Genomic DNA, 12,422 nt, shown 5'->3' on the forward strand with positions numbered 1-12,422 from the left:
TACTCATTGCACCTATTTTCAAGTTCCAAGATATTAGACTGTAGGCTTTCGGCACAGTCTGCCATTAACACCAAGTCGTCAGCATAGGCCAAACTGCTTATTACATTTCCACCTAACTGAATCCCTCCCTGCTATTTTATACCTTTCAGCAGATGATCCATGTAAACCACGAACAGCAAAAGGTGAAAGATTACAGTCTTGTCTAACCCCTGTAAGTACCCTTAACCAAGAACTCATTCTACCATCAATTGTCACTGAAGCCCAATTGTCAACATAAATGTTTTGATTGATTTTAATAATCTACCTTTAATTCCATAGTCCCCCAGTATAGTGAACATCTTTTCCCTCGGTACCCTGTCATATGCTTTCTCTAGATCTACGAAACATAAACACAACTGTCTGTTCCTCTCGTAGCATTTTTCAATTACCTGGCGCATACTGAAAATCTGATCCTGACAGCCTCTCTGTGGTCTGAAACCACACTGGTTTTCATCCAACTTCCTCTCAACAACTGATCGCACCCTCCCTTCCAAGATACCAGTGAATACTTTGCCTGGTATACTAATCAATGAGATACCTCAATAGTTGTTGCAATCCTTCCTGTTCCCTTGCTTATAGATAGGTGCAATTACTGCTTTTGTCCAATCTGAAGGTACCGTACCAACACTCCACGCTAATTTTACTACTCTATGAAGCCATTTCATCCCTGCCTTCCCACTATACTTCACCATTTCAGGTCTAATTTCATCTATTCCTGCTGCCTTATGACAATGGAGTTTATTTACCATCCTTTCCACTTCCTCAAGCATAATTTCACCAACATAATTTTCTTCCTCCCCATGAGCTTGGCTGTTTGCAACACCACCAGGATGATTTCCTTTTACATTGAGAAGATGTTCAAAATATTCCCTTCACCTCTCCAGTGATTCCCTGGGATCTATTATGAGTTCACCTGAATGACTCAAAACAATGTTCATTTCCTTTTTCCCTCCCTTCCTAAGATTCTTTATTACTGTCCAGAAAGGTTTCCCTGCTGCTTGACCTAGCCTTTCCAGGTTATTACCAAAATCTTCCCATGACTTCTTTTTGGATTCAACAACTATTTGTTTCGCTCTGTTTCTTTCATCTATGTACAAATCCCTGTCTGCCTCAGCCCTTGTTTCGAGCCATTTCTGATAAGCCTTCTTTTTACGTTTACAGGCTTCATCATTCCACCAAGATGTTCACCTTTTCCCATCTTTACACACAGTTGTTCCGAGGCATTCCCTTGCTGTTTCTACTACAGCATCCCTGTATGCCACCCATTCACTTTCTATATCCTGAACCTGCTTAGTGTCCACTGTTCGAAATTTCTCACCTATCATATCCATGTACTTCTGTCTAATTTCCTCGTTCTGGAGATTTTCTACCCTTATTCGTTTGTAGACAGATTTCACTTTCTCTACCCTAGGCCTAGAGATACTTAGTTCACTATAGATCAGATAGTTTTCTGTATCATCGAAAAATCTGCGAAAAACTTGTACATTCCTAACGGATTTCCTGAATTCGAAGTCGGTTAAGAAATAGTCTATTATGGATCTGGTACCCCTAGCCTCCCATGTGTAGCGGTGAATAGCCTTATGCTTGAAGAATGTATTCGTAACAGCTAAACCCATACTAGCACAGAAGTCCAGCAAACGCTTCCCATTCCCATTAGCTTCCATATCTTCCCCACGTTTACCAATCACCCTTTCGTATCCTTCAGTTCTATTCCCAACTCTCGCATTGAAATCGCCCATTAGCACTATTCTATCCTTGCTGTTGACCCTGACCACGATGTCACTCAATGCTTAATAAAACTTGTCAACTTCATCCTCATCTGCACTCTCACATGGTGAATACACGGACACAATTCTTGTCCTAATTCCTCCAACTGACAAATCTACCCACATCATTCACTCATTTTTGTGCCTAACAGAAACTATGTTGTGTGCAATGGTATTCCTGATAAAGAGCCCTACCCCAGACTCTGCCCTTCCCTTTCTAACACTCGTCAAGTACACTTTATAATATCCTATCTCTTCCTCATTATCTCCCCTTACCCAAATATCACTTACTCCTAGCACATCCAGATGCATCCTCTTTGCTGACTCAGCCAGTTCTACTTTCTTTTTTTCCATAAGCCCCATTAATATTGATAGTTCCCCATCGAATTCCATTTCATTCGCCAAGTTGTTTCCGAGGAGTCCCTCGCCTGTCAAATGGGAGTAGAACTCCATTACTCCCATAGGTCCGAGGCTTGCTTAAAATGTCTGAGCTCGGTAAATTCATGAAGCAGGATGCTACCCTACTTGCACGTAGTCCAAGTGAGGATCTCTCCTAACGGGTTATGGACCACCGGTGAATTGTATAGTCCTAGTCGCCTGAGCACAAGGAGGGCAATGACTCAGAATATGTCCTCGATGCCCACTCCCATTCCATAGCAACTGGTATCCCGAATCTCAGGACCACTTATTAGGCCACTCAGCCGTTGCCCATGGTTCATGAATTAGGACGTGACTACAGTAACCCACAAACATGAACCATGCAATGTATGCAATGTAATACAATCTTACTCACAACGTGCACACTACCTAACATAGAATTCTATATACAATGTAGAATTCTGTAGCGAAGCACGGGTACATCAGCTAGAAAGGAAGGTGTTAAATTGTGAGCAATACACTGTTTGAGAAATTCGATGTCTTTGCTCAATTTGGCTATTTTCTTAAGGGCAATTTTAAAAGACATTGTTCTTCTTTTCAAATTACAAAGATCCAAATTAGAACAAATAAGATTTGGCTAAAAGAGGAGATTAGATGTTTATACAAGAAAAAAATCCTTTTTATACCATAGATTATATGCGACTCACCTCGAAACTACAAGTTTACTTTCGTATGCTCACTGGAATATATTTCAAACTCAAGTTGACAGTAGATTATTTATTGTATTATCTAAGAAACAACAAACCCTAGAGAAGAAGTTGCACATGTTAATGAACTCCAAAGTCAACAACAGCTATGTTAAAAACCCCCAGCAAAATCACTAACATGCCCAACCAATTTCACCCTCTGGTCATAAATTTGTCCAAGGTATCATTGAATGGTGATGAAAGTTCCATTTTAGCCAGGGGTCCTAAACACAATTGGCCTAACTTTAACACTCAATATAGCCATTACTATGACAGTAGAACCCAAATTAGCCATTAGCAAATTGCCAGTAGAAAAGCAGGATCAAGTAAGAATTGAAGTAAAAAGAAAATTGAACAATATTCTTAACCCAAAGAAACAATATTAACTCCCCTAATTCACCCCTTACTGCTCAGAACAGCAATAGCTACAAGGATTGGATTCTTGTACAGAAACAAATACATGCTCTCAAAAAGAAGATTAATGATAATAATCTTATCATTATGAAAACAGGTAAGGGTAACACTACCACTATAATGGATAAAAATGAATATATAAACAAAACAGATAAAATTTTCACAGATAGCTCATTTTCTACAGTAAAGAAGGATCCTACCCCGAGAATCCAACGTCAACTTCAGCAGACCCTTAAGAAAACTTCATACTTATTGACAGATCAAGAAAAACTGAATTAATTAGTATGAATCCAGGTCCACCCATCACCAAAGCCCTCCCCAAGATACACAAGGCCAGCGTTCCCATTTGCCCGTACATTAACTATAGACCAAACCCATTATATAAAGCATTACAATTCATTCAAAGGTTTTTAAGAAGAAACTACCAATTCTTGTCTAAAAAATCCATTAAAACACTAAAGAATTGGTCGATAAATTAAAAATGTTTAATATTCAATCCAATCATTCTTTTCATTTGACTTTGTAAACATGTATCCTAGTGTACAAATTTCCAAAGTTTACCCCATCATTCAAAACAATTTAAGTAAATACAACAGTCTAAGTGTATTAGAAATACAGGATTTCATGTCTATCCTCAAATTAGTTAAAAACAACAATTATTTCACTTTTGATTACATCATTTATCAACAACAAGGTTTGGCTATGGGATTGCTGGCCTTGGGTATCTTGGCTGAGATTTACATGGATTTTTTGGAACATACCACAATTGATAATAATAATAACTTTGACAACATCCTTTTCTGGGCAAGATACGTAGATGACACAATAGTAATTATGAATGGTAGCATATAGCATCTTTTAAAGTTTTGTGGCATATTTTGAACAAAATCTCATAACGACATATTTTTGGTCATTTTCATTTGAATTTCATTTTATAAACATCAGAGTAAGCTCTAGAAATTATTTTTCAGGATAGACTGGAAAATACTTCTACTGAAGAACTCTTGAAATGTAGTGTATGGCATGTTTCTAGCTGATAAGGGTTATTGTTTGCTGGTTGGGTCAATTCCTGGAAACCGGGCTATTGTTTGCACCGAAGCAGGGGCAGTTCTGCAAGTTATGTGACATTGTTTATATCTCTCTCTCATTCGCCCTTCCCTGTTCCTCCTTCATCACACTGAATGACCTTGGTTATTGAGGGAGCTTCAGTCATTCAGTTGCTTTTAATATGCCCTAAAATGAAAGTCTCAGTTAGTGAGAAGTTGCAGAGTTTTGTTCGCAGGTTCAGTAAAAACATATTTGGTACGGATGGAGTGATATTATTTTGTAATTGCGTGAGCAGGCAAAAGTTCAGTAGCATCCAGGGCATGTATAAAAATTAGAAAACATGTTGGAAAAGAATAGCAGACTTTTATACCTGCATGGATTAAGTGGCATTCTTTGTAGAAACCCTTCATCTGCACATTTCTGGGAATTTTCTTCAAGTGATTTAACTCTATGCAAGTATGCTCCCATTACATCAAGTGATGTCACAAGAAGTTTTTCTTGCTCAGAGACAACAGGAGAGGATTCTCATTCAACAGTCTTAAGATGCACGTGGTCATAAATTGCAACAGTCCTGATAATGGAGACTAGAAAGCTTCATAACACATATTTTGTGTATAATGAAAAATTGGTTGAATATTAAACAGTGAAAGTAACTGTAGTGTTTAAGTCCTCCACAGAGTCCGTCCTTGGCTATGAGTAACCTTAATGAGTTCATGAATTATTCAGCAATTATAGTTCTTTTTTGGTTAAAGATTTTGAAGAATTCAAACTATTTTAACTCTACATTAATTGCAGCTTGTAGCAATTGCAATAAAAGTGTTTCTTTATGTAATGTATATGCTACCGGGCGAGTTGGCCATGCGGTTAGGTGCGCGCAGCTGTGAGCTTGCATCCAGGGCTGTACCCTAATTAAGGCCACGGCCGCTTCCTTCCAAATCCTAGCCCTTTCCTATCCCATTGTCGCCATGAGACCTATCTGTGTTGGTGCAATGTAAAGCCAATAGCAAAAAAAAAAAAAAAAAAATGTATATGCTATTCGTTAAGATGTAATTTAAATTTTATAGGTCATATTTTTATATTTTTAGGTCATAAATGCAAACATATTTCATACATTTTTAGGTCATAGAAATCCGCCCCTTGCTCTTAACTAACCTCATTCAAATCTAGACATATATAGTATATGGTAGGAAGATAGGAATATGAAAAGGAATAATAAAAAAAAAATATTAATGTTATTTGCTTTACATCCCACTAACTATTTTTATGGTTTTCGAAGAAGCCGAGGTGCCGGAATTTTGTCCTGCAGAAGTTCTTATATGTGACAGTAAATCTACCAACACGAGGCTGACATATTTGAGCACCTTCAAATACGACCGGACTGAGCCGGGATCGAACCTGCCGAGTTGGAGTCAGAAGGCCAGCGCCTCAACTGTCTGAGCCACTCAGCCCGGCAGAAAAGAATACATAATAAGATAAACCACAGTCGAGCTCAAGCAACGAAGGGAGGTGGACGTGCAGAGCAGTTAGTGAGAGAGATGGGTATCTCCTTGGCGCAATATTGAGCAGTTATTGGAGGTTGGCAGAGATGCAGGAGTATGAAAATGATAGGAAGAACGAAAAGCAAAGGATTCCTGGAAAAGAAGATGGTTGTGGCAACGGTAGCAGTGGTGGTGGCAATTTTACTAATTATTGGGGGCGTGGAACTGAACCCAGGCGTCGGTCCACGAGGAAACATTGGTTTGATGGAAGTCAAGGCTATTAAAGAGATTGTGAAGGAGGCGTGTCCAATAGCCCAAGTAAAGGAGCTAATGAAGGAGCAGTCGATGGAAATTAAGGATATGAGGAGGTCCCTGGAGGAGAAAATGGAGAAGTTGAGACTGAAGACGGAAGATCATGCGGGGAACACCGTGGGTTGTCTTTACTTGCGAGTAGTACCACTATGTTAGGTACACAGTTGGTTTGTGATTAGTAGCAGCAGAGAGTGGTTCACTGTGGGTTTCCAGTACCCGTGATTAGTACCATTGTGAGAAATACCACGGGTCTGGGCATTACCTGTGATCATAGGTCTTTTCTGCTCTGATGGTGGGCAGCCTACATGCTGTCGGGGGGAGTGGGGAGCAGGCAGTATGTCACTGCCCAATCAGACAAAAGATCGCCTAGCGGTGGCGCTGAGAACTCCTCAGTCGCCCGGGGAGTTTGCCGCGCTCACTTCACTCTACGAACTGCTGTGTTGCCGAGTAGTCTTACAGTGTGCGAGTGGGTATTACATAGAGCTTGTTTGACGAGAATATTTTAGGATTATTCTTGTTTTATGAGTAATTCTTGCCGCGTCCTTTGCTGCATTCTTCGATTAGCGTGTTTGTGGCATGTGATATGACGTTAGTTTGTTTCTATTCTATTGTTTCTAGCCTATTTGTGTTGCTCTATGTTGTTGTTGTTGTTGTTGTTGTTGTTGTTGTTGTATGTAATAACTGCACTATGTATCTTACAATGGCAAAGAAGAAGGAGGTAAGGAGCCAGGGTAAAAAAATGATCAGCAATGTTCATGAATATTTTCAAAAGGAAGCAGAAAATAATGGCCCTTTAGTGAGTGTGTATAAAGTGGAGCGGAGAGTGTCGAAAGCTTGTCATGTTAGTACGCGAACTGTTCAGCATATAGTAAAGGAAGGTAAAGACAGTGCCCACTCATCTGGTTCCATCTCATTTCAATCACCGCGCAAACGAATCAAAAGGAATTGTATAATGAAGGCAATCAATGGATTCCATAAATATGTGATAAGAAGAACTCTCCTCAGTTATTACGTAAAGGGTGAATACCCGACACTGAACAAGTTACTTGGAGATTTAGAAAGAGATATAAAATGTAAATGGGTAGTTACCTCATTGTGGAGGATACTAAAGTCTATGGGGCTCAAGTTTTTAAAAAAGCAACAGCGGGAGAAGATTTTTAATAGATTGAGCCGATATAGTAACAGCAGAGTACCCTTAACGTTTTGGAGAAAATGCATTTTCTGAGGAATAAGGACCCTTCGTCCTATATATTTTATTTAGATGAGACTTACATTCATCAGAATTACGCTCCAATGAAAATCTGGCAAGATAAAGGTGGTACAGGAGGTTTAAAAATGGAGAAAGGTGGATGAATTATTGTTTGTCACGTAGGTTCCAGTCACACTGATTTTCTACAGGAATGTAAATTTGTTTTCAGGCCAAAGATGAAATCGCCTAGTGATGACTACCACACTGATATGAACGGTATGGTTTTTAAAGAGTGGTTTTTGAAGTTTTTAGACGCTCTTGACATAGTGGTTGTAATGGACAATGCCAGCTACCATTCGGTACAGCTAGAACGAATCCCGACAAAGAACACACGAAAAGCTGATATTATATCGTGGTTGTCTGCTAGGAATATTTCTCATGTCAGGAATCACACCAGAGTCAAACTGTTGTCTCCTGTGAAACTAGTCAAGCCAAATGCAAAAATGTATGAAATTGATACACTTGCTGACAGAAGGGGTCATACGGTTGTTTGCTTGCCACCCCATCACTGTTAACACAAAATGTTTGGGGAAACATTAAAATTGCTGTAGGGAAAAGGAACAAAACATTCAAAATAGCTGACGACCATTCTTTAATGGAAGAGGAGCTGGATAAAGTAACCGAACAGGAGTGGAAGGCTTGTGTCAAATGCTGAAAAATTTCAAGAGGACGATTAAAAAAGAGAGATGGTTATGGACACAGTCATGGATGATATCATCCTAAATTTGCGAGACAACGGCCACAGTGAGGAGTCGAGTGACGAGGATATTTCCGTTGACAGCTCTGGTGACGATGACGAGTGTCGGAGTGCCGTAACACGGATACTTCTGCTGGAATAAGGTAAGGTGAAGTAAGAAAATATGAAAATGTGTTGTGTAACTCTGTACTTTTGGACGAATTGTTTTTTCGGTCTAATGTCAATGCATGATGCATTATTAATTAACTCTTATCATACTACATCAAAGATATAATAAAAATAAAACTCATCCACGGGCCATACTCGAACTATAACATACAAAGCTCTATAGTTCATACTTATGTGGATTTCAACACAACTTTAACGCGCGCGCGGGCACTCCTGGCAACGTTGTAGTAGTGGCCTTTGTCTCTTTCCCTTAATGGCCTCTCGCGTCGTGCTGGATTGGTCAGCCCTATACTCCCCGCTTCCCCTGAGAGCACGTAGGCCGCTCGCCATCAGAGCAGAAAAGACCTATAGTACCACTATATGAGCGACACTGTGGGTTTGCGTTGCCTGTGATTAGTGCCCACTATATGAGGAACAAAACAGAAATACCGGCGCCCATGATTAGTACACCTAGGTGAAGAACACCATGGGTTTGTGTTGCCTGTGAGTGGCGCCATTATGTGAGAAACAGACTGCATTTCCTGTGCAACGTACAATACTTGTGAGTAGTACCATAATGTGTAGAACACCTTGAGTTTACACTACTTTTGATTAGTACCGCAACATGACAGATACCATTGTTCTACTTTACTAGCGATAAGTACCATTATGAGGGGCCGTTGACCTAGATTTTGGACCCCTTTAGAGAACAAGCATCCTCGATTCAGGATAGTGATTTATAAACAGTCCCTTGATAAGTAATACTATTGTTTATGATAGTTTTTAGGTCGGATCCACTGATTGTTTTAAATTCATATACATCCATTCATTCTTCATTGCATTTTTTATTTTGATCAGTGGATGATTTTGAACTTTTTAATTGTCATTACATTTTGTACTATTAGTGACCGATGACCTAGATGTTAGGCCCCTTTAAACAACAAGCATCATCATCATCATGCCAGGCAAATGCTGGAGCTGTACCTTAATTAAGGTCATGGCTGCTTGCTTCTCAGTCCTAGCTCTTTCCTATCCCATCATTGCTGAAAGCCTATTACAGTTAGCACAATGTTTAACCACTAGCAAAAAAAAAAAAAAAAAAAAAAAAAAATGTACACGGAAGGAGAAAAGAATCCCAACAGATCAGTGAAAAGGAAAAAGTCAAGGTTTATTAAAAAGGAGCACATAATAGGATAACGGAAATCTCCTCGTCATCATAGACTACTGTCTTCACATACCTCTTTTCAAAAATCCCTTTACTTCTATGACACTTAATTTCCCTTTTCCTCCCTTGACTCTCTTTTCAAGTCCTAAATCTTGCATTCTTAAAGTGTTACGAAAGAATATTCAGTTCTGTTTTTGAGATACGAGGGGGAATCAAATATAAAGAGGATTTTTTAAATTTAAATTCATTTATTGAAAAACACCAGGCAATTACAATTTATTTTTCCACATAGTTTTCTGCTTTGGAAATGCATTTGTCCCAGCATGTGGGCATCTTTTTGATACCCTCGTCATAAAAAGAACAGGCTCGTATCACCAGCCAGTTGCACATAAAGTCTTCCACACTCTCGTCATCTTCTAATCGTTGCCCTCCTAGAGCTTCTTTAAGCGGTCCGAACAAATGGAAATCGCAGGGCGATAAGTCCGGACTGTAAGGAGGATGATCAAGTGTGGTCCAGTGAATTTCCTGTAGCTTGGAGACAGTTAGAGCTGCAGTATGGGGCCGTGCATTGTCATGGAGGAGGATGACTTGTCGAATCGGTTGGTCTTGTCTTTTACGGCGATACGCAACTCTCGCCTTGTTCAACAGCTTGCAGTAGTAAGCAGCATTGATTGTGCATCGCTCATGCCCGTCGATCTTCGTCAGTAATGTCTTTAACCGCACAAATGTTTTCGTCTGTAATGCTGGTCCGAGGACAGTGATCGTGTTGCTGATTTTCCACAAGTTCTCGTCCTTCCTTGAACTTTTTATGCCAGGCGAACACACGCATCCTTGACAATGTTTGATCACTGCACTGTGCAGTCTCTGGCAAATTTCCACACCTGTATCTCCTTCACGAGCACAAAATTTTATAATTATGCATTGCATAGTGGAAGGGTGTACCTGTTGCTCCGACATCGTGAGCGTTACTGGTGAAACAACGAGAAATATCTAACAGCATGCTCTCCCTATTCGTAACGGTCCCACCTAAGCATAGCAGAAGCGTGGGGCCAGTCCTACCAACTGTTGATGTTCAGGAAGAAAAATTCTGTTTATATTTGATCGACCTTCATTTGACCATCAGTATGTTCATGTATCATCAAAACTACGATGAAGTTATTTTCCAAAGTATTAACAAATCGATCGTACCTCTATTGTTATACCTTAATGTACATTTTAACCTGTGTTTTTTGTTCTAGGCTCTAACAACTGGCACTGTCCCCAATTTTATTGATGTTGCCCTGAACTTTGGCAGTTCTCGGATATTAGAAGATAATATAATTCTTCAAGCTGAAAGCCATGGCTTAAATGTTGTATTTTATGGAGATGATACATGGCTGAAACTTTTCCCAAACAGCTTCATCAGAAAAGAAGGAACTACATCATTCTTTGTTTCTGATTTTTATGAGGTTCGTACTATTTGAGCATATTTGTAATAATTAAAGCCAATATTTCCATGCAAATCCATGTTTTTATATAAGCTGGTTACATTTCTTGAACATTCATTTCATGACTTATCAATTGCAAATGACTATACCTTTTCTGTGTATGTTTAGATGTTTTATTCTCATGCACAGTAGCAACAGTTGGGAATCAAAAGTGGGGAGGGGGGTGTACAGAAAACAAAAAGTACCTGGGGGGGGGTTGTATATACATCAAAACTGAAAGAAGAAAAAAAAGCTACAAATTAATGAGTGGTAGGGTATATTGTGTCCTATAATGCCTTCATCATTGTCAAGCCATTGCTGAGATCTGACCAAGTACATTATAGTGAACAATACACGCACCGCCAGGTGAATCACTATGGCACATAGCTTACCTTGCATGACTGTCCTCTTCATCAGCTCTGGCCGCAACAGCAGTATCAGGGGATACTGGGTACCATAAGGGTCAACGTGACAAATAAAATATGAATGAAGAGGAGTAAAAAAAATGTGCAAGGTGTGAACTAACTCTAGCTGAAATAACTATCACTGAGCTGCAAATTCATTATCACAAACAATTTATTACAATAATATTACTTTGTTATAAACCAAATCCTCTATAATAATTACACAATGGACATAATTGTCGTAAAAAAAAATCAAATGCGTTCTTGAAGTGAAGAGGCACCACGCCTGGGGTTAACGTCCCTGTGGAGGAGATTTCTCACCTCGTGGAAACACCTGACACTGCAACAGCCAGCACAATGGCTCCGTCAAAAGAAAATAAATTGAATCACAAGCCTGATAATGGCCAAATCATATTTACATGGAACATAACGTACTCCTAACGTGAATCTATGCCACAGTACTCGCCATAATATAAGCTCTAAACTACACATGCAATAAACCCAAAAGCGTCAGGGAATCGAACACGAGACTACTCTCATATCCAACAATGATCTGACTTCACATCTGATGAGAACACATAATTACACTGTGCAGATATATATGAATGGTTACGCACACATCTAAATGACACACACCTAATCATGTAGGAGATTTTATCCTGCAGACAGCAGTATTTAAACAAATAAAAAGGTCACTGCTCTTCGTTCTCCCTTGACAAAAACCGTGTTCTGCCCCCAAGAGCAGACTTTCGTGTACTGACGTCAGAATGACCTACATTTAGTCTTCAACACCCTCGGCTTTTGTATGAGAGGAGGAGCCATGTCTCTGTCCCATAAATCTTTCACTCGGTTGACAACTAGTACACAGAACCAAGGGTCAACACTCCCCTCGTTCAGACCATTACTCTACTCTTCCATTTTTGCCCTTTTATTATATAATAACTATTACATGCCAACACATTCCTTAGATTTCAAATTCACTGTTCTAGTCCAGTTAAGACTCAAATACAATTGGCCCATTCATTACTTCACCCTGGTACTTTTACTAACACCCTCACGTAAATACAGCCTAGTGCTCTGACTGGCACTCACATTTTCAAATTACCACGTAATC

The 12,422-nt window shown here is 39.5% G+C and overlaps 1 protein-coding gene across 1 annotated transcript in view; it reads left to right on the forward strand.

Annotated features, from left to right (window-relative positions):
- Nucleotides 1–12,422, forward strand: part of PIG-G (phosphatidylinositol glycan anchor biosynthesis class G) — a 179,284-nt gene that overhangs the window by 24,091 nt on the left and 142,771 nt on the right. The window contains exon 4 of the mRNA XM_068227421.1: nucleotides 10,677–10,886. Within this exon, the coding sequence (XP_068083522.1) occupies nucleotides 10,677–10,886 (210 nt within the window). The remainder of the gene's footprint in view (nucleotides 1–10,676; nucleotides 10,887–12,422) is intronic.

This window comes from Anabrus simplex, chromosome 4 (assembly GCF_040414725.1).
Source record: "Anabrus simplex isolate iqAnaSimp1 chromosome 4, ASM4041472v1, whole genome shotgun sequence".
NCBI lineage: Eukaryota > Metazoa > Arthropoda > Insecta > Orthoptera > Tettigoniidae > Anabrus > Anabrus simplex.